Raw genomic sequence first — 22,650 nt, 5'->3', positions numbered from 1 at the left:
CAAAATCCGTTCTTTATCTCTCTGTGTTATCCTCAGGAGAGTGAGATATAATTCATGGTCACCTGGTTGAAATAGAGCGCTTTTCTTCAGGGACACTCAGAGGTGCCCATTCCTGCTGGGCTGTTTGCCTGTGGCTGAACAGAAATGTTCCCCGCTGTTAGCCACAGGGAGGGGGGAAGGTTGAGGGGGTAGTCACGCGGTGGGAGGAGGCAAAATGCGACCTTGTAACGAAAGCACATGTGCTATGTATGTAATGTTAACAGCAAGGTTTACCCTGAAAGAGTGTAGCGACTGTTTTATAAAATGTGTCTTTTTAAATACCGCTGTCCCTTTTTTTTTCTCCACCAGCTGCATGTGTTTCAATGATCACAGGATCTTCTCCTTCCCAGAGGCTAGTGAAGCTTAGAAAGAAAAAAAAACGCACTCGCGATGAAATGTTCTCCGAGCTCATGCTGTCCTCCCACACTGACAGAGCACAGACGAATGCGTGGAGGCAAATAATGTCAGAGTGCAGGAAAGCACAAAATGACCGGGAGGAGAGGTAGAGGGCTGAAGAGAGTAAGTGGCGGGCTGAAGAGAGTAAGTGGCGGGCTGAAGAGAGGGCTGAAGCTCAAATGTGGCGGCAGCATGATGAGAGGAGGCAGGATTCAATGCTGAGGCTGCTGCAGGACCAAACCAGAATGCTCCAGTGTATGGTTGAGCTGCAGCAAAGGCAGCTGGAGCACAGACTGCCACTGCTGCCCCTCTGTAACCAACCGCCCTCCTCCCCAAGTTCCATAGCCTCCACACCCAGACGCCCAAGAACGTGGTGGGGGGGCCTCCGGCCAACCAGCCACTCCACCACAGAGGATTGCCCAAAAAAAAGAAGGCTGTCATTCAATAAATTTTAAAGTTGTAAACTTTTAAAGTGCTGTGCTTAAAGTGCTGTGTGGCATTTTCCTTCCCTCCTCCACCACCCCTCCTGGGATACCTTGGTAGTCATCTCCCTATTTGTGTGATGAATGAATAATGAATGCATGACTGTGAAGCAGCAATGACTTTATTGCCTCTGCAAGCGGTGATTAAAGGGAGGAGGGGAGGGTGGTTAGCTTACAGGGAAGTAGAGTGAACCAAGGGGCGGGGGGGTTTCATCAAGGAGAAACAAACAGAACTTTCACACCGTAGCCTGGCCAGTCATGAAACTGGTTTTCAAAGCTTCTCTGATGCGTACCGCGCCCTCCTGTGCTCTTCTAACCGCCCTGGTGTCTGGCTGCGCGTAACCAGCAGCTAGGCGATTTGCCTCAGCCTCCCACCCCGCCATAAACGTCTCCCCCTTACTCTCACAGATATTGTGGAGCACACAGCAAGCAGTAATAACAGTGGGAATATTGGTTTCGCTGAGGTCTAAGCGAGTCAGTAAACTGCGCCAGCGCGCCTTTAAACGTCCAAATGCACATTCTACCACCATTCTGCACTTGCTCAGCCTGTAGTTGAACAGCTCCTGACTACTGTCCAGGCTGCCTGTGTACAGCTTCATGAGCCATGGCATTAAGGGGTAGGCTGGGTCCCCAAGGATACATATAGGCATTTCAACATCCCCAACAGTTATTTTCTGGTCTGGGAATAAAGTCCCTTCCTGCAGCTTTTGAAACAGACCAGAGTTCCTGAAGATGCGAGCGTCATGCACCTTTCCCGGCCATCCCACGTTGATGTTGGTGAAACGTCCCTTGTGATCCACCAGAGCTTGCAGCACTATCGAAAAGTACCCTTTGCGGTTTATGTACTCGGCGGCTTGGTGCTCCGGTGCCAAGATAGGGATATGGGTTCCGTCTATAGCCCCACCACAGTTAGGGAATCCCATTGCAGCAAAGCCATCCACTATGACCTGCACATTTCCCAGGGTCACTACCCTTGATATCAGCAGATCTTTGATTGCGTGAGCTACTTGCATAACAGCAGCCCCCACAGTAGATTTGCCCACTCCAAATTGATTCCCAACTGACCGGTAGCTGTCTGGCGTTGCAAGCTTCCACAGGGCTATCGCCACTCGCTTCTCAACTGTGAGGGCTGCTCTCATCCTGGTATTCATGCGCTTCAGGGCAGGGGAAAGCAAGTCACAAAGTTCCATGAAAGTGCCCTTACGCATGCGAAAGTTTCGCAGCCACTGGGAATCGTCCCAGACCTGCAACACTATGCGGTCCCACCAGTCTGTGCTTGTTTCCCGAGCCCAGAATCGGCGTTCCACAGCATAAACCTGCCCCATTAGCACCATGATGCATGCATTGTCAGGGCCCATGCTTTCAGAGAAATCTGTGTCCATGTCCTGATCACTCACGGGACCGCGCTGACGTCGCCTCCTCGCCCGGTATCGCGTTGCCATGTTCTGGTGCTGCATATACTGCTGGATAATGCGTGTGGTGGTTGATGTGCTCCTAATTGCCAAAATGAGCTCAGCGGCCTCCATGCTTGCCTTGGTATGGCGTCCGCACAGAAAAAAGGCGCGGAACGATTGTCTGCCGTTGCTCTGACGGAGGGAGGGGCGACTGACGACACGGCTTACAGGGTTGGCTTCAGGGAGCTAAAATCAACAAAGGGTGTGCCTGTACATCAAGGAGTATTTCAGGCAGGACTGCACGGAGGGTTCCAATAAGAAATGGTGCACCAAAGTTATCGTTGTTATTGGAACAAGGAGGTTAGCCTGGCCTCTGATTGATACATGGCTAGATTTACCTCGCTGCGCCTTCTCTGTGAGTGACTGCAGTGTGATCTAGACAGGGGAGGAGGAAAATGAGTACAAAACAAATCTGGTCTATTTCTTGTTCTGACCCACTCCATCTATCTTTTACATCTTTGGCTGGCAGCAGACGGTGCAGAAGGACTGCATGCCATCCACATCTCATGGCTGCTTGGCAGAAGATGGTACAATACGACTGCTAGCAATCCTCATCTCTTGCCTGCCTGGCAGAAGATGGTACAGTACGACTGCTAGCAGTCCGTATCGCCTGCCCGCTCACCATAAGACGGTTCAATAGGACTGCAGGACTAAAGAGAATGACCTGGTCAAGTCACTCCAAATTTAGTCCCTGCGCCCATGTCTGCCCAGGCGCTCCCAGCCGACGTGGCCAGGAGCACCTCGGACACGACGAGGATGACTACCAATCGTATTGCACCGTCTGCTGCCAGAAGGCAATGGGTTGCTGCTACTGTGCAGCAAAGCCGTACCGCGTCTGCCAGCACCCAGGAGACATAGGGTGACGGTTACCTGAGCTGGCTCCATGCTTGCCGTGGTATGGTGTCTGCACAGGTAACTCATGAAAAAAGGCGCGAAACGATTGTCTGCCCTTGCTTTCACGGAGGGAGGGAGGGAACGGGGGCCTGACGACACGTACCCAGAACCACCCGCGACAATGTTTTAGCCCCATCAGAGTGCTCCATTGTGAGTGCTCTGGACAGCACTCTCAGATGCCCGATTGTTTGCCATTGCTCTGACGCTGGGAGGGGCGCTTACAGGGTTGGCTTCAGGGAGCTAAAATCAACAAAGGGGGTGGCTTTACATCAAGGAGTATTTCAGGCAGGACTTCACGGAGGGTTCCAATTAGAAATGGTGCACCTAAGTTATCGTTGTTATTGGAACAAGGAGGTTAGCCTGGCCTCTGATTGATACATGGCTAGATTTACCTCGCTGCACCTTCTCTGTAAGTGACTGCAGTGTGATCTAGAAGAATGAGTCCCCTAGACAGGGGAGGGGGGGAAGCAAATCTGGTCTATTTCTTGTTTTGATCCACTCCATCTATCTTTTACATCTTTGGCTGGCAGCAGACGGTGCAGAAGGACTGCATGCCATCCACATCTCATGGCTGCTCGGCAGAAGATGGTACAGTACGACTGCTAGCAGTCCGTATCGCCTGCCCGCTCACCATAAGATGGTTCAATAGGACTGACTGCAGGACTAAAGAGAATGACCTGCTCAAGTCACTCCAAATTTAGTCCCTGCGCCCATGTCTGCCCAGGCGCTCCTGATCGACCTCACAGAGGCGACCAGGAGCACCTCAGACATGACGATGACGGCTACCAGTCGTACTGTACCGTCTGCTGCCACAAGGCAAGGGGTTGCTGCTACTGTGTAGCAATGCCATACCGCGTCTGCCAGCACCCAGGAGACATAGGGTGACGGTTACCTGAGCGGGCTCCATGCTTGCCGTGGTATGGCGTCTGCACAGGTAACTCAGGAAAAAAGGCGCGAAATGATTGTCTGCCCTTGCTTTCACGGGGGGAGGGAGGGTGGGAACGGGGGCCTGACGATATGTACCCAGAACCACCCGCGACAATGTTTTAGCCCCATCAGGCATTGGGATATCAACCCAGAATTCCAATGGGCAGCGGAGACTGCGGGAACTGTGGGATAGCTACCCACAGTGCAACGCTCCGGAAGTCGACGCTTGCCTCGGTACTGTGGAAGCGCTCCACCGAGTTAATGCACTTAATGCACTTAGAGCATTTTCTGTGGGGACACACACACTCGAATATATAAAACCGATTTCAAAAAAACCGACTTCTATAAATTCGACCTAATTTCGTAGTGTAGACATACCCTTTGAGGAAAGACATGAGGGCTCAGAGATCACCCACTGGGCCTGATTTAAACTTCATTTTACAAGCTGTAGATTCTTCCTGTTTGTAAAAACTGGGCAGATAATATTTCTTAGAATGTCTCTGCAGAATTTCTGGCCTGGAGTTAGTGAAGTGAATATGAAAAGTGGAGGGGGAAAAATGAATAGCAGATCATTGTAGAAGTTGAAGGAGAAAATATGAAGGACACAGCTTTGTGCCATGATGGTATAAAGTCTAATGGGTGATATCTCTGCTAATTTCAGCTATTTTAGATATCTATTTTTCTATTTTAGAAGATTAAATGAGGTGTGATACAAAAAATAGGGAAGGGGGAATCTTGATCTATCCAGTAAGTTAGAAAGCAACTATCTGGCACATAAGTTAAGAATTGGATCAGTGCCCACAGCACTACACAACTGGAATAGACTGTGATGAAATTACAGGACCAGATCAAAGATTTAAGCAAGAATAGAGAAAAAAATGGCTTATCCCACAACTAAAAGATATGGAAGATAAAGGCCTAGTTTAGCCTGATGAAATGTTGATCCCTGAAAATTTAAATTTATTTGGAAAAAATAAAATTAAAACAAGCTCATCACATACTTTCTCCTTGGCTGGACAGTTCCCAGAATATGAGAGATGTTAACGGTTCACTTCTGTAACCTCAAAGACTTATATAGACAGTGCTGAGGACTGCTTGGAAAATGAACATAATTAAATATCAGGACTGGAGAATTTTATTTTTCCAAGATTTTTCACAGCAAAAATTCATAGATTTTTTGAGGCCAGAATGGGTCATTATGATAATCTAGTCTGACCACCTGCATAAGAAAGGCCATAGAATGTCACCCCAAAATTTCTGCATGAAACCCATAACTTCTGCTTGAGCTAGACCAGTGTTTCTCAAGCCTTTCAGGGTGTCAATCCCTTATTTGATGTTAAACATTGTTGTGACCTCCTTACATTTACTATAAAAGTAAGAGTAAAAATGTACCAATGATAACCATAATAAGCCTATATAATTTATTTGTGTGCAGATTTCGACAGGTTGACAGAGAATACTTGACGTTAGAGGGGAAAAGGACATAAGAAGTGGGAGAGTGAGATTTTCTTTGCTTTAGATTGCATTAAAATTTGCAGCACCTTGTGATTTCTCTGAGTGTCTTTCTTGAGCCCTATGGGGGACATAGCCCACCAGTTGAGAAACAGTAAGCCATAACATATCTTTTAAAGAGACATCCAATCCTCATTTAAAGACTTCAAGTGATGGAAGAGCTACTGCATTCTTAGGTAAATTGTTCCAAGGGTTAGTTACCACCACTCTTTAATGGTGGTGTTCCTTATTTCATTTGAATTTGTCTATCTTTAGCTTCCATTGGATCTTAGTATAACTTTGCTAGATTAAAAAACCATCCACTATCAGAAATCTCTTACCCATGTAGGTACTGGTAGACCAAGATTAAGTCACTGCTTAACCATCTTTTAGATAAACTAAACAGATTGAACTTCTTAAGTCTCTTATTGTAAGGCAGGTTTTCCAGGCTTTAGATCATTCTTATTGCTCTTTTCTGAACCCTTTTCAATATCCTTATATAGACACCAAAATTGGATGGACTTTTCCAGTAATGGTCTCACCAATGCCATACATAGAGGTAATGCCTCTTCTCTGCTTCTACTCAATACTTCCTTGTTCAAATATCAAAGGATTGTGTTAGCCACAGTGTTACCCAGCTGAACATGAGCTCCTAGTGTATCTAAATCCTTTACAAAGTCACTGCTTTTCAGGACCTAACCTCAACCCTCTTTGCTCCAGTTTCTGTAGAAGTTCTATGGGGAAAAAATTAATCAATAGTCTACAATTTTAAGCTTCCAGCATTTGGAGGTGCCAAACCCTTGAGCATTCATAATCATTTTTGAAAGACACACTGGGTACGTAACACAAAAGTAGCTCAATATATTTGACAAATATAAACACTGGGTGACTAGTCTCATATAAAGAAAAACTTATCAAGGGTGAGTCTTTATTTTTAAAATCTGTACAGTCTTATAACTATTTCTAGAAGTGGGGTCAGCTCACCTGAATGTCCTATACTGTGCATCATTAAACATTAATCTTGAGATAGTAAAGTCAATCTTCTGAATTTGTGGGTGTGGTCAGACGCAAAGAGTTTGTATAGAGGTATGCTGCTGCTATTCCCAATGCACCAAAACATTTACATATGTGCTTAAGTCCTTTCTATTCAGCAAAGCAACTGAGCAACTTAATCTTAAAAGTGTGATTGTATCCTGTTGAGGTCAATGGGATTTAAACATGGGCCTACAGTTTATTATGTGATTAAGTGCTTTGCTGAATAGGGATGGACTGCTGCATAGGGGCCTGGGTGCCTTTCCCCCACCCCACTTCACTTAAAAAAGCCTACTGTGCAGAATTACTCAGTCCCTTGTACTTGTGTGGTATTTACGTAGCTGGAGTTATAGCTCTGTGAAGGACTATGGGATTTTATTTATTTGGTTTATGCTCTTAAAGTTAATGTTATGGTTTTCAAAAAGTTATTATTCAGTCAAGATAATTAACAATAAGCATCAGAATGGTCTTGCTCGATTATGGAGGTGTCATATATCTGTTATCAGTCCAAGATTTCAGAGAAATGCTGAAGAAACTAAGTATCTCTCTTGGAACGTTTGTGGGTAGTCCATCAGTTTGACAATGACATTTTCATGCTCTCTCTTTTTGTGGATTCTGGAGTGATTCCGAAGTCCAAAGCATGACACACAGGCTTGTGAGCAGATCGAGTAAAGTCCTTGGTGAGCATCTTGGTAGCTATAGCAGTAGTATGACACCTTTCCCTTGCAGCTATCAATTATTTCTGTCCTCTTCAAAGGTTTGGAGAGCTTGGAGTGTTGTATGTCACCATGCTGATCTATTTAACGCAGCCTTCTCAAGATCATCTGGTTTTATTGCACCGAAGTGTGTGCTCTTCTTGATGCTGTCCTTGTTGCGCTTTCTGGGGCAGCCTCGATTCCGATGTCCTTGTGCCAATTCTTCATAGAAAATTTTCCTGGGGAGTTAATATTCAGGCATCCTAATGATGTGTCCAACCCAGCATAGTTAGGCTTTTATCAGCATGACCTTGATGCTTATTGCATTTGACTTTTGGAGAACCTCCAGGTTCGTAATTTTGTCCTGCCAGCGGATCCTCATAATGGCACGCAGAGATCGCATATGGAAGGTCTCTAGATGTTTGATATACCATTTGTATGGTGTCCAGGTCTCACAGCCATAGAAGAGAGATGTGAGCACAAAAGCATTATAAAGTTTTATTTTTGTTGAGAGGGTTATGTTGTGGGATTTCAGGACTTTGTTACGTAGCTTTCCTAATAACTGAGAAGCTTTCTGTATCCTGTTTGTGATCTCTTTGTTAAGAGATCCATCACTGGATCCATCCATTCCACTAATGGATATTTGAGGGGATATGGCACAGAGCAGTGAAGATGATTGGTGCAACACCACAGTTTTCTCCAGGCTGATTGTGAGGCCAAACAATTTTGATGCTTCAGCGAAGTAATCTACGATGCACTGATGATCTCCCTTAGGAGGGCACAATCATCCGCAAAGAGTGCTTCTCATATTAGTAGTTCTGTTACTTTTGTTTTTGCATTAAGCTTTGTAAGATTGAACACTGAGCTGTTGTGTCTCTATCTGATGTATATGTCTCAGTTGAGCCCATTTGTAGCATGGGCCAAGATTCTGGAGAAATGCTGAAGAAACCAAGTAAGTCTCTTGGAATATAAAAGTATTAAATAATGCAAGCCTTGTGAAGTGTGATTATCATAGCGTTGCCAGCTTTCTAATCGCACAAAACTGAACACCCTAGCCCCACCCCACCCCAAAGTCATGCCCCTGCCACTCCCATTCCCCGAGGCCCTGCCCCCCCCCACTACATTCCCCCTCCCTCAGTGTCTCATTCTCACCTACCCTCACTCGCTTTCACTGGGCTGGGGCAGGTGGTTGGGGTGCAGGAGGGGGTGAGGACTCTAACTGGGGGTGCAGGCTCCAGGGTGGGGCCGGGGATGAGGGGTTTGGAGTGCAGGAGGGGGCTCCAGGCTGGGGGGTGGAGCAGAGCGGTTCAGGGCATGGGAGGGGGCTCTGGGCTGGGGCAGAGGGGGCAGAGGGCGAGGGTGCAGGCTCAGAGCTGGGGCAGAAGGTTGGGGTGTGGGCTTACCTCAAGTGGCTCCCGGTCAGCAGCACAGCGGGAGAGCTAAGGCAGGCTTCCTGCCTGTCCTGACTCTATGCTGCGCCCCAGAAGCGGCCAGCAGGTCCGGCTCCTAGGAGAAGGCACATCAGGTGGTTCTGTGCGCTGCTCTTGGCCGCAGGCACACCCCTTCCCCCCACAGCTCCCATTGGCCACGGTTCCCAGCCAATGGGAGTGCAGAGATGGTGCTTGGGATGGGGACAGTGCGCAGAGCCCTGTGGCCCCCCGACCTAGGAGACGGACCTGCTGGCCATTTCCAGGGCTCAGCGCAGAGCAAGGACAGGTAGGCGTTAGCCTGCCTTAGCGCCGCAGCACCACTGACCGGACTTTTAACCGCCCGGTCAGCGGTGCTGATCAGAGCCACCAGGATCACAGTGGTCCAGCCAAAAACTGGACACTTCGTCACCCTAGGTCATCGCCCCTGTGACAGCTACTCTGGCGGTGTTGGAGGAGGCTTGTTTTGCTACAAAAGGGAACTGGAATAAAATTGGAAGTGGTGGCGGTGCGTCCCCTGGGCTCACGGATCCCCCGTTACCCACAACATGTGCAGGCTAGGGCGTGGGAGGGCCCGGGGGAAGGCCAGAGAGGGTTGGGAGGGGCATGTATCCGAGGCCTCCCCTCCGTTCGGCGCCTCTAGCCACGCCCTGGCCGAGCACGGGCTGAGAAGCCCAACCTAGCGTCAGAGCCGCCCCGCTGGGCGCTGTCTTACAACAGCCACTGCCGCCCCGCCAGGGCCCCATCGAACTACAACTCCCATGATGCACTGGGGCGACCGAGTGTCTTCCGCGTTCTCCCCTTGCCTGTGCACATGCGCCGGAACACCGGTCCACTCTAGCGGCGTCCGGGCGTGCCCCCCCCCCAGAGCGGGTTTTGTATCCGGGGGCAGAGGTTAATTTTGGTACGGAGTGCCGGAGACTTCCGGGCTTGGGTCTGGTGGGGGGAAGTGGTGGTTTTGTTTAGCCATCCCCCTCCCCCCCGGACCGCTGACTCTGGCCGCTGGGGATGGATGAGGATGGGTTGCCCCTCGTGGGCTCTGGCATCGACCTGACCAAGGTACGGCCTCACCCCTCCCCCACTTCCCTGTATGGGGGGCAATTGCTGCCTTCCCCCTTCACCTCAGCTTCCCCGGCGCGGGGGCTGGGAGAGCCCCTCCCCCGGGGCCTGCTCCCCTCTGCCTGGCGTGTGATCCTCGCTAGCCCCCTGCCCAGCCCCACCAGCGGAGCGCTCCGGGGCGGGGGGCTGAGTTTGACGGATCGATGGTGGTTTCTCTTCTCTCACTCCCCGCACACCGAGGAGTGTTTCCCTTTCCGGGGGAAGAGTTGAGCCTTAGCTGTAAAGCAGGAGCCTGCGAGTCACCTCGAACGAGTCGCTGGTGTTTTCTCTCCTCCCCCCCCCCCCCCCCCCCGCCGCCGCCCTGAGGTGTATGTGAGGTGAAAGTCCGTCATATACGTGAAAGTCTTTGAAATCTTACGTTAGGGAACTGTGTTTGCACTTCTGTGCAGGACTCTTCTGCACATTGTACTTCAGCAGGTATGTAGTGTGCCATGCCAGTGAAGTAATATTGACCTCAAACTATGTATTTCCTGATGGCAATCTCCTGTATTGGTTTGCATCTGGTCATTAAACTCTGTGGCAAATAACTGTAGCAGCAAACTATTTGGGGAGCACAACTTCACAGTGTCCTGTGTCATTGCTCCATGCTCATTCCTAGCTAAAAACTGTGAGGTGAAGCAGATCCTCCCCAACTAGTAGTATCAGGCCATTTCTGTTCTTTTTGCTCCTTCACTTTGGTATCCAGTGTATTTCTGTGTGATATCTAATTCATGTTCTTGGACCATTAATAATGTGTCTAAACAAACTTTGTAAAGCTTAGTTTTGTTATAAACAAATGAAATTCCATTATAAACACTCAGTGTCTTTTTAAGGGTAATTTAAGCCCAGCTGCTGAGTCACATACAGGTGAGGCAGCTTATCTCACTATAGAGATACTGTACACGGGGTCACAATATTGCACTGTCTTAAGACTTGCTATTTTAGGTCCCAAACCCAAGAGAAAACATGGGTGAGAAATCAGTGGCCATTCAAAAAATCTTGTGTGTTGAGTATTCAGGGCTGTAAAGTAGATTCTATACAACCCCATTCAGAAGCCGGGAATGTGTTTCTAATGATGTACGTAGCATTCGTTTCTTGCTCTGTGAAATACAGGATGTTAAAATCGCATTGTTCCAATTATCTTCATGCTTCTTTTCCTGCATCTAGTTAGTATCTAACACGATCTTTAATGTCATGCTATTGGAGCTAAAGCTAATGCTGGATACCATCTCAAATCTAAACACTTAGCTTTCTCTAATGCTAGGAGTTATGAGAACATTGGCCGATCTGTTGAGTATAGAATCATAGAAATGTAGGGCTCGAAGGGACCTCAAAGTCCTCAAGTCTAGTGCCCTGCACTGAAACAGGATCAAGTAAACCAAGACCATCCCTGACAGGTGTTTGTCTATACTGTTCTTAAAAACCTCTTATGATGGGAATTCCACAACCTCCGCTGGAAGCCTATTTCTTAGCTTAACTACCCATATATTTAGAAAGTTTTTCCTACTGTTTAATCCAGTGGTTCTCAAACTTCATTGCATCATGACCCTCTTCTGACAACAAAAATTACTACATGACCCCAGGAGTGGGGACTGAAGCCTGAGCCCTCCCTGGGCAAGGGGGTGGGAGGAGAGGGGCAAAGCTGAAGCCCAAGGGCTTCTGCCTTGGGCAGGGGGCATGTAACCTTAGCCCCCCTTCCCAGGGCTGAAGCCTTTGGGCTTCAGCCCTGGGAGGTGGGGCTCAGGCTTCGGCCTCAGCCTCGCGTCTAGGCCCCAGCAAGTCTAACACCAGTCGTGGCCCACTTTGGGGTCCTGACCCACAGTTTGAGACTACCTAATCTAAATCTCCCTTGCTGCAGATTAAGCCCATGACTTTTTTTGTCCTGTCTTCAGTGTACACAACAAGCAATTGATCAGTTCTGTTTGTAACAGCCCTTAACAGTCTTCAAATATGTTATCATGTCCCCCCTCGCTCTTCTTTTCTCAAGACTCAACATGTCCCATTTTTTTAATCTTTCCTCATAGGTCAGGTTTTCTAAACGTTTTATCACTTTTGGTCCTGTCCTCTGGACTCTCTCCGATTTGTCCACATCCCCTAAAGCTGATACCCAGATTTGGATGCAGTACTCAAGTTGAGTGTGTGTTCCCAGTGCCAAGTAGAGTGGGACAGTTACCTCCTGTGTCTTCCATACAACATTCCTGTTAATGTTAGCTTTTTCATAACTGCATCACTTTGACTCATTCAGTTGGCAATCCACTATAACCTGCACATCTTTCAGCAGTACTACCACCTACCCAGTTATTTCCCACTTCGTAATTTTGCATTTAATTATTCCTTACAAAGTGAAGTACTTTGCACTTGTCTTCATTGAATTTCATCTTCTTGTTACAGGTTCCAGCTATTCAGCAGAAAAGAACTGTGGCATTTCTAAACCAGTTTGTGGTTCACACAGTGCAGTTTCTCAACCGCTTTTCTACTGTTTGTGAAGAGGTATGTTCATATTGCATCACTTTGCATCTGTCTTCACATGGATGAACATATACTAGTATAGTATTCTGATTTCGGCATCTTTCAGTGCCAGTTGACCATGCATATTAGTTGGAGTTAAAAGAATTAGTTCACTGTCCACTTAAGGTTTCGGCTGAGTAAGTGGACTAGTGCAGATTTCTTCACCTGTGTATGAGAAACCTCTAATTTTACTAAGCCAATAGCCCATTTTTATTAAGTCTTGAAGTTTGGACATTTTACATGATTTGACAGTCTTAGAGACTGTTGTCTTCCACAAAGCAGGTATGATATAAATGGCAGCAGTGCAAGCTCTCCTACCTTATCAATGTGTTTCAACCATGAAGTAGAGAGACCAGCACAGGTTGAGAGGGTACTTCATTCTCCATGCCGATTCAGTTCCATTTTCTTTTGGCAGAAACTGCCAGCAGAATTACCTGTTAAACATTGGTAGTGGTGGTTGTGTGGAGTTGTGAAATAAATATCTCAGTCCATTTAATCTCAATCAAAAGTCTAATAAAAAGCCATCAGATTAGGTTTTTTTGGTGTCATTATATGCTTTACTGGGGGCTTGTTTTGGTTTTTTTTGGTCTTCCAAATACTGGGAGTTTGAGGATAGTGTAGGATTAGACATACGCATAGTACATTACCAAGAAACTGGGAGTAAGGAGGAAGGTGATAACGTTTCAGCATTACCTCCTTCAGCATGGCTCAGCCATTAAACATTTGCTGTGGCTTATTTGAAGCTGGGGAACTGGGTCCATTTCATAAATCTGATCCTACTTCATAGCTGGATAATGTAACTATCCAGCATCAACAAACTATCCAACTTTTGACTTCTCTCTCTTGCTCCTTCTGACTCTTTTTTTTTAAAGAGGGTAATGATTTAAGATGCTTTTTTGTCCTATAGCTTTAAAATGAGTAATGATGAAAAAAATTGACATGTAGTTCATAATGTGAGCCAGTTTTTAGTTTCTGTTCTTTCAAACTGCTAAAATCAGCCAACAGTGATGGGTTTTCAAAGTGAATTTAGTGCCTATGAAAATGTTGCATATTGACAGCACAAGAAAGTCTTCTGGTTAGCCACAAGCAGCACCATGCAAGCTGTCTTCCTTCTGAAAGGGCTTCTTCTGAAGTTGGGCTGTTAGTTTGGTCTCAGTGTACTTTCTTGCCTCATTATTTTTGCTGAGGGTGTCAGTAGTAGTTTTTTTGTGATTGTCCTTTAGCTTGCTTTAGAATACCAAACAGTCATATCCAGTGCTAACGATTTAGTCAAATTGTATTTGACAATACAGATATGAAAGATTCTGTTATCTGTTAATGCTGCCTTGAGTCATCCTCCTGACTCTTAAATGTAATATTTGGCTATTGTGCCAGCATAAAGGGTTGAGGAGGAGAAACTAAACATAATTCTGGATTTTTAGCAGAGGAAGATCTTGGTATTTGTGTCAGCTTGACTACCTCACTAGAATTTTTGTCAGTACTCCAAAATCTGGGAGACTTCTGTGAAGCCATAGGACCGCAATATCTCCTTAGGAAGCCTATTAAACACACGCTTTCCAAAACAGAACTATATATTTAATCAGAACACACAAACACTGTTAAGTCTCATGCTCAAACTACATATTTTAAACCATGGGTAAATATTAATTTTGTGAAACATAATAAAATGAATTTAAGTACAAAAACTATATTAAATGTAAAGCCCCTGACTTAAATTGACAAAAGCCAGGAAATTCAGAGTTGAGTCTGACACGGACCTCATTTTGAATTTCCTGGCTTTTGTCAAATTAAACAAGACATATAATATTATGCAGCTGAATTTGTATATACCCCCAAGTGGCGCTTTTTTTTTTTTTAAACAACAACAAAAACACACCAGCAGATTAACTTATTGTAAAGGACAAATCATGTCTTACTAATTTATTAGAGTTCTTTGAAGGGGTCAGCAAACATGTGGACAAGGGGGATCCAGTGGACATAGTGTACTTAGATTTCCAGAAAGCCTTTGACAAGGTCCCTCACCAAAGGCTCTTATGTAAATTAAGTTGTCATGGGATAAGAGGGAAGATCCTTTCATGGATCGAGAACTGGTTAAAAGACAGGGAACAAAGGGTAGGAATAACTGGTAAATTTTCAGAATGGAGAGGGGTAACTAGTGGTGTTCCCCAAGGGTTAGTCCTAGGACCAATCCTATTTAACTTAATCATAAATGATCTGGAGAAAGGGGTAAACAGTGAGGTAGCAAAGTTTGCAGATGATACTAAACTGCTCAAGATAGTTAAGAGCAAAGCAGACTGTGAAGAATTTCAAAAAGATCTCACAAAAACTAGGTGATTGGGCAACAAAATGGCAAACGAAATGTAATGTGGATAAATGTAAAGTAATGCACACTGGAAAAAATAACCCCAGCTATACGTACAATATGATGGGGGCTAATTTAACTACAACTAATCAGGAGAAAGATCTTGGAGTCATCATGGATAGTTCTCTGTAAATGTCCACGGAGTGTGCAGTGGCGGTCAAAAAAGCAAATGGGATGTTGGGAATCATTAAAAAAGGGATAGAGAATAAGACGGAGAATACCGTATTGCTCTTATATAAATCCATGGTACACCTACATCTTGAATACTGTGTACAGATGTGGTCGCCTCACCTCAAAAAAGATATACTGGCATTAGAAAAGGTTCAGAGAAGGGCAACTAAAATGATTAGGGGTTTGGAACGGGTCCCATATGAGGAGAGATTAAAGAGGCTAGGACTTTTCAGCTTGGAAAAGAGGAGACTAAGAGGGGATATGATAGAGGTATATAAAATCATGAGTGGTGTGGAGAAAGTGAATAAGGAAAAGATGTTATGGGAACAAGTAAATAAAAGAACTAGGGGTCACCAAATGAAATTAATGGGCAGCAGGTTTAAAACAAATAAAAGGAAGAAGTTCTCCACACAGCGCACAGTCAACCTGTAGAACTCCTTGCTTGAGGAGGTTGTGAAGGCTAGGACTGTAACAGGGTTTAAAAGAGAACCTCCATGAATTTATCTAGTTAAGTCCATTAATGGCTATTAGCCAGGATGGGTAAGGAATGGTGTCCCTAGCCTCTGTTTGTCAGAGGGTGGAGATGGACAGCAGGAGAGAGATCACTTGATCGTTACCTATTAGGTTCACTCCCTCTGGGGCACCTGGCATTGACCACGGTCGGCAGACAGGATACTGGGCTGGATGGACCTTTGGTCTGACCCAGTATGGCCATTCTTGTCTTCTTACAAAGACTCCTCTGTAAACAAGTCCAAAGACTGTAATTTTTGTGATACTCTGTCCCTCTTATTTCTCTAAAATGTTGGCAAGGATTGCCATTTTCTGAGGTTTTAAAGTTCTGCTTATGAGCTGGGCAGAATCTTGCTAGCATGCCAGAAGGCAGTCAAAATGCTACATACTGCTACCCGACTTTACTGGGATGGTCTGGCTAGATATAGCAATGGTTAGATAAAGCAGTGACAGTTCCTGTGGATTAATTTTTTTAAAATATGTTACATTTTAAAAGAACTTTATACAAAATTTGCTTGTGAGATGGAACTGGAGCATGGTAAGGTTTTAGTTTGTTCTGGCTTACCAACAGTTTTGACTGTAAATGACTCCCATTCACTTTCCTGTATTCTTTCTGATTTGTGTCTCCTCCTCTAGTCCCTCCTCATATGTCATTTACTTCTCACCTTTCATCTTTCACATTTTTTGATAGAAGTTCTTTGAAACAGGTAACTCCGAGGATACAGTATGTCTAACTTCATTACCCAATACCTTGAGTAAGATTCATTAACTGTTGTACTCATTTGCGTGTAGTCTCTCTCTATACCCATTACTGCCTTTTGGCAGCATTGCTATTAATGAAGAAAGAGCTGTAGGTAATGAAATTACTTTAAATGCCAACAAATGCTATATAGGAATCAACATGAAGCAGTGTCTCTTGGTGTATAGTTAGCACACTTTGGTCTTGTTCTAACAAGGGTTGCCATGTCACTTATTTTGCATCTTCAATAGGCTGAGGACATAAGTATATTTCTTGTTTGTCTACATGTTCCTTGATTTACCATTGCCAGTTTTGGATTTTAAAAGGGCACTGAACAGTGCTGTCATGTCTTAATTCTTTTTCTCTCCTAGAAGTTGTCAGCTCTATCTCTCCGTATCCAACAAATTGAAACAACGCTTAACATTTTGGATGCAAAGGTGTGTATGTGTATATATAGATGTGTTTTGGTGGTTTTTGTTTACAATGCTCAAAGTCAGATTTCCTTATAATTAGCAGACTTTTGCACTGAAGTACAATTGTCATCAGAACTGTGCTGTAATGGAATTTAATGTATTAAAATAAACTGTCAGTATGACAACTTTAAATTACAGCTCAGGCTAAATCAAAACTTGCTGCAAACTCTTCTTTCTCATGCTTTACCAATTAATGTACAGTTTAAACAGCCATGGAGCATGGAACAAAGGAGCAGGCAGCATGTAGTAGAAGGTGATGTTGGTTTTATCCTTAGTATTGTCTTCTGTTAAGTTTTTTGTTTGGAGGAGGGAAAGATTAAATACAGCTTTATCCTTATTACAATACGTAATTTGCTCCAAAACTGCACGTACCACACTAACTCTGTTAACTGTTATATCTACTTTAAAGTAAAGGTCTTGGGGTTAATGTCACTAGACCTTGGTGGATTAATTTGTTTATGGTTGGGTGTGTTTCCACCAACTTCCACATAAAGTAAAAAGTTATTTTTAAGAACTAGATGGCTTATACAGCTTTAATGAAAAGTATAGCCTAAACTATGTCAAATTGAAGACAGATATATAATTTGGATGAAAAAATGTATCCTGTATGACCAAAAGATACAGCTTTGTAGTCATCTACTTACAAATATATTTTAATTAATTAGAAAAAAACAATATAAAACTTAGACCCAATCTTGCTTCCGGTGACATTAGTAACAACACCCCCTTGATTTCACTAGAAGCAGGCCCTCTGTTTGGAATTAACTCAAACTTCGGAGTGCAAAAGTTTAAGTATAATCAGAAGGTTTCCATATGTGTGTGTATCTATCTATCATCTAGCTAGCTAGCTAATCTTTCTTGAAGGTTGTAAAATAGAAGCATTGAAAAATCCTGCTTATACAGACTGAATAGGAGGATTGTCCTGGATGAATATCCAATGCTGTCAACGTCTGCAGAATCTAAGCAATCATGAATGACTACAAATTGCGATTTATAAATGATACTGAGTAGTTATTGGTCCAAGGAAAGAGAACCAGAATGACTCTGTAGCCTGGCAATTAGTGTATTCACTTAGGATGTTCAAGTCCTTTCTTCAGTGTGTGTTTATACATAGTGGAACAGTTTCAATAGGAGACACTGAGACTGGCCTCAGAATATCTTGTAGCATAGTGGCTCAGGCACTCTCCTGTAATGGAGAATCCTGTTCAAATCCTCTCTCCCCATCGGGCAGAGGGGCAAATTGAACTTGAGTCTCCCACATTTCAGATGACTACTTTAACCACTAAGTCCTGAAAAATATTTTTGGGGCCAAAACAATTGTGAACTTGATATGGATTCACCATAATTTTGAGTCAAGTGAAACACACTTTTTGCGAATTAACTATTTGTCTAAAAAATTTCACGCAACTCTAGTAGACCAGGCCTGAATGAGGAAACAGCAAACTATTGTCTTCCTTACATGGGTACTATCAATTGATTTCCTTGCTAGACTGGTATATGTGCTGACTTCTAGGTGATGATAGGAATGCATGTTATCGGTTAAACTTAAGATGTTACACTCAGAGTTTACTTGAAAATTGTCTTCTGCATTCAGTTGTCATCTATTCCCGGCTTAGAAGATGTCAAATTTGAAGTGTCCAGTGCAAATATGAACAGTGTTACAAATGGTCCAGTTCCACAAGCCACTACAGATCAGCACTCAGTATCTGTATCTCCTCAGTCAGAAGTAAGTATCAAAGTTTAAAAAATATACTTCTTCCCAGAAAGTGTTTCCTCTTGGTTGAACAAGATGGAGTGAACAAGCATGTGTAAGGAAAAAATCAGACCAAACTTTAACACTGTAATACATTTTCCATTTCATGTTTGTGTGTTTTTTTAAAAAAAAAGCTTCTTACACTTTTTTGTTAAATTGTTTGAATAAAAATATTATACTGAAAAATTATTTCCTACATTTTATTAAATCCCACTGAAAGGTCAGCTTGAACTAGGTAGGTAAGGGTGGGTCAGGGACATAAAGTCATGCATGAGATTAAAATTTCAAATCCCACCATTCCAGTTCTACTGGTTTTTTTAGAATCTGAGCTTTCAGCTGAAACCAACAAATTTCTAGCACTTTCTATTGCAAATGCATGCTTGCTCTATTAAATCCTCTGTTTATTAGAGGAGCACTTTTATACTAAATGATTATCAGCATAAAGGAGGCTAGATATGCTTTAAACACACTCTCAGTTTATTAAGAATTAGCATTCCTGTTGGCCACTTCACAAAGCAAGACTCTCTTGCCTTATTTTTGAGATAGAGAAGTGATGTATTTTCCTGATCATTTCACCCTCAGTCTCCCACTCTTCTCTGTTTTATAGCAATTATAGTGTAATAGTTTACCTCAGCCCAGAGCATGGGTAAAGTCTGAAACTTGGCAGGAGTTGCTGTGAAGTGACAATGGCTGCACTATTGAAAATGCAACAGATTGTTGCTCTTCCTGGCTTATTAATGCTTAGTAACTGTAGATTCATCTGCAGAATTGTGATATGAAAAAAAATCTGTCTCACTTTTAGACACATTCTGCTCATTTACACTGACCCCAAAGGGGAATAGCAAAGTAGAAGCAAAGGTGGAGAGTTTCTTAGGCAGTACTGTACAATGTCAGTCATATCAGTCAATAATTAGCAGTTCTTCTTTTTAACTTTTCTCTGAAAACTTCCACTGGCTCTGCATTTTAAAGCAATATTACATATTTCTGAAAGTGGGCTTCAGGTTCATATCTTCAGATGGACAATTTAACAACAAAGCCTGGTAGAATGAGTTTAATAGCTTAAACTTTTTCTGTCCTCCCAAGTCCAAATATTGGAGATCAAAATGGTAGATGATGGAAACATTAGTGCAAAAAGATAATGTTCTAATTATATTAGCAAAAGTACTTCCTGTAATCTTTTGTATTTTTTCATAACTTTAAGTGAGAACGCTCAGTTTATATGGGGAATAAGTTAGGACTAACATGAGTCATTTGGGAGTTATTGGTGTGTTAGTATAAAAGAATATTTTTAATTTGTGCCAATGTTCATGATTTTAAAATCTAGTCAAATACAATTGAAATTCGTTCTCTCTACATATTCTGCCTACAAACAAAACAATCTGCTTGACTCAAGCTTTTTTTTTTTTTTTTAAGATTTTGAATTTAGTATTGTGGGTTTTGTATTCATCTCAGTATGTGTAGTGGATATTATTGTTAAGATTCCTTATGTTTAACTGAAACAATACATATTAAATGTTGAACAGATATATCAATGAAATTTTACAAACAGTTTTAAAATTTCTGACACAACTAATTAAATTTCTTTAAAAGCTAGTTTTGTCCAGTGTCTATAACTGACAACATAAGAGAATCTTTGTTGATTCTCTAGTATGTAGGGTCTCTTGCTGATAACATGACTTTGGAACACTTGGCACAGGGCTTGAAAAAAGGAAAAGGTAGTTTATACATTTTACCACTAGAGAGTGCTATGCAGATTACTCAAATAGCAATTAAAATGTTTTACCTAAGGTAAAAATTTACTATGTTAGTCTTATCCATTAAAGGTAAAAAGTACAACATGGGGAAATTATGAGCTAGATAAATATCTCAGGATTCTGATCATGAGCCACTGCCACTTTGGCGGTGGTATCAGAGCCAAGTAATAAAAGTTCAAGGGGTAGCATCAAGTAGGCATCTGGCAACTGAAAATGTCATCTTAATGCCCTGTAATTAGAGCTAAGGATGGAATGAATTTTACAAGTAACCTTAGTCCAAATTGACTGACATTACTTGTAAAATTTGTTCTGTGCTTGAAATTGACTAGCCAAGTTTATTTTTTGTACTAAAAAGTTTGTAGACATTTGCTTTTAAATTATTTTTTAAAGACGATAGTTTGGGGTCATTTTCACAATTTCTGTGCCACCTGTGAAATTGTGATTTCTATAATGTAAGCTTCTCAGAAACTTGTGTAGCTTTGTTCTTGATTCAGACTGTGACAAAGTGACTCACCAGCCAGTGCACCCATCTTGTGGCTGGATGTGGTGGTGTCAAGGTTTTCCTCTCCATAGCCTTGTTGACCCACCCACCGTTCAGGTCTTCATAGGGATTTAAAAAACCCATGACTTGTCTGGGTCAGCTGCCGTTAGGTCCCAAGGCTCAGGTTCTGGAGCTGTGAAGCTGCGGTTTAGACGTTCGGGATCAAACTGGAGCCCAAGCTCTGGGACTATGTCGGGTGGTTGGTCCAAGAGTTCAGGCTCAAGCCTGAACATGTACACAGCAAATTTTTAGCCCTGCGAGTCAGTTAGCTGACCTGGGCCAGCCGTGCCCATGCCGTGCATCTTTCATCCCTGTGCAGATATACCCCCAGTCAGCCTGCTTTGTTTTGTGACTCTGCCCTCCAGCCAGGTCACTTATTAGTCTCATCCCTTTGAGGTAGAATTGAGTCCAGTTCAGTAATAGTCCAGCAGCTACGTGCTAGGACTAAAGTGAGATTCTAGACCCACTAGATCTCATGAACCTTGCCTAGTGAAAGCCCTGGACCTTTTGTTGTTGGCCTGAAGGGGAACCCAGTCTCCTTCTACCCTGGGTTCCAGAGTTTTCCCTAATTTTTCCCACCCATGGGAATTTTGTTATGTGCACTAATATGGAGGTGATGTGATTCATCACCTCCATATTAGTGCCCATAATAAAATTAATGTGGCAGGCTGAGGCCAAGGGATGTGGAGTATGGGAGGGGACTCAGGGCTGAAGCAGAGGGTTAGGGTGTGGGGCATGGTGAGGGTTCTGGCTGGGGTGCAGGCTTGTGTGGAGCCAGGGATGAGGGGCTCAGGAATGCGACAGAGGGTTGGGGTGCAGGGGGTGAGGGCTCCAGCTGGGGGTGCAGGCTCTGGGATGGGGCTGGGGATGAGGGGTTTGGGGTGCAGTGGGACTCCCTGGGGCTACGGTGGACAGTTCTCTCTCTCCCTGCAGCAGCACCTGGGCACCCCAGCCTCAGTAGATCCCGGACAGGGGAGGGGCGCCTGTCCCCTGGCTGCGGCAGGTTTTGGACTGGGCTGGGGGAGGGGCACTTGTCCCCCGGCCGTGTACATCACACGGATGCAACACAGGTACTACTACATGGTATACTTTATAGGAAGGCAAGTTTGAAAATACAATCAAATTGCAAAACAGTAGAAAATAGACATAAATACCTAAAAAGTAGTTAATAGATAATGTCCTTTATGAATGACCTGTTCAGGATAAGTGTACAATTTAAAGCAACACGATCAGTCTTTTTTAAGACTTTGTTTTTAGAAATGTGAGTATTACTCTGACATAGGCAAATGAAACACTTGAAAAATCATAGCTTTTTTGGTATAGTACTTTGAATCAACTGAATGATATGTAATAAAGCTGTCTGAGTGAAGCAGAATTGCTTTTGATCATCAGCCTGACAGCTTTTTCATGACTTCTTTAACACACAAACTTTGAATATAATTAAATTATTTATGCTATTCAAAATAGTTTCTCTTACAAAAATATATTGTGACAAACACTAATGAAAGTAATTCCAAGTGGCAATGTGTGTACATGCAGACGTCTATAGTCTGTCCATTGGGGCAAAGAGGAGCTAATTTTACCCTACTCCCAAATCTTATTAGCTGAACTCTCCTTATGTACTCCTGGTCCATGTTGTTACTCAAGATTTACATACAGTGTTCTCTGTATACAGCAGAATAGCATACATGAGGTAGGACAACAGAAAACAGAAGCAGCAGCAGAAAATGTCATGACTGTAGCCAAGGATCCAAGATATGCCAGATATCTCAAAATGGTTCAAGTGGTAAGTCTGTTTGTTCTTTCTCTAGTTTCATTTGAAATTCCTTTACATTTTTTATGATGAAACTGTTTTGTAGCCATATATGAATATAACTGATTTCCTAATTTACACAAACTTATTA

At 43.6% G+C, this 22,650-nt stretch overlaps 2 protein-coding genes across 11 annotated transcripts in view; one reads left to right on the top strand and one right to left on the bottom strand.

The window, feature by feature from the left end:
- Positions 1-9,127, bottom strand: part of PARPBP (PARP1 binding protein) — a 151,547-nt gene extending 142,420 nt beyond the window's left edge. Inside the window, exon 1 of the mRNA XM_073323342.1 lies at positions 8,814-9,127. The gene's annotated coding sequence lies outside the window, so the exon portion shown is untranslated. The remainder of the gene's footprint in view (positions 1-8,813) is intronic.
- Positions 9,128-9,712: 585 nt separating this feature from the next.
- Positions 9,713-22,650, top strand: part of WASHC3 (WASH complex subunit 3) — a 45,421-nt gene continuing 32,483 nt past the window's right edge. For 6 of the 10 annotated variants that reach the window (XM_073323246.1, XM_073323238.1, XM_073323233.1 and 3 more), the window contains exons 1-5: positions 9,716-9,896; positions 12,327-12,425; positions 16,597-16,662; positions 18,293-18,424; positions 22,422-22,532. In XM_073323246.1, the coding sequence (XP_073179347.1) occupies positions 9,846-9,896; positions 12,327-12,425; positions 16,597-16,662; positions 18,293-18,424; positions 22,422-22,532 (459 nt within the window). In that variant the 5' untranslated portion in view covers positions 9,716-9,845. Of the gene's footprint in view, positions 9,897-12,326; positions 12,426-16,596; positions 16,663-18,292; positions 18,425-22,421; positions 22,533-22,650 lie in introns of all 10 variants that reach the window. The other 4 variants (XM_073323255.1, XM_073323248.1, XM_073323266.1 and 1 more) reach the window with 4 other exon arrangements.

The sequence above is a fragment of the Lepidochelys kempii genome, chromosome 1 (assembly GCF_965140265.1).
Source record: "Lepidochelys kempii isolate rLepKem1 chromosome 1, rLepKem1.hap2, whole genome shotgun sequence".
NCBI lineage: Eukaryota > Metazoa > Chordata > Testudines > Cheloniidae > Lepidochelys > Lepidochelys kempii.
This window is presented reverse-complemented; position numbering and strand designations above follow the sequence as displayed.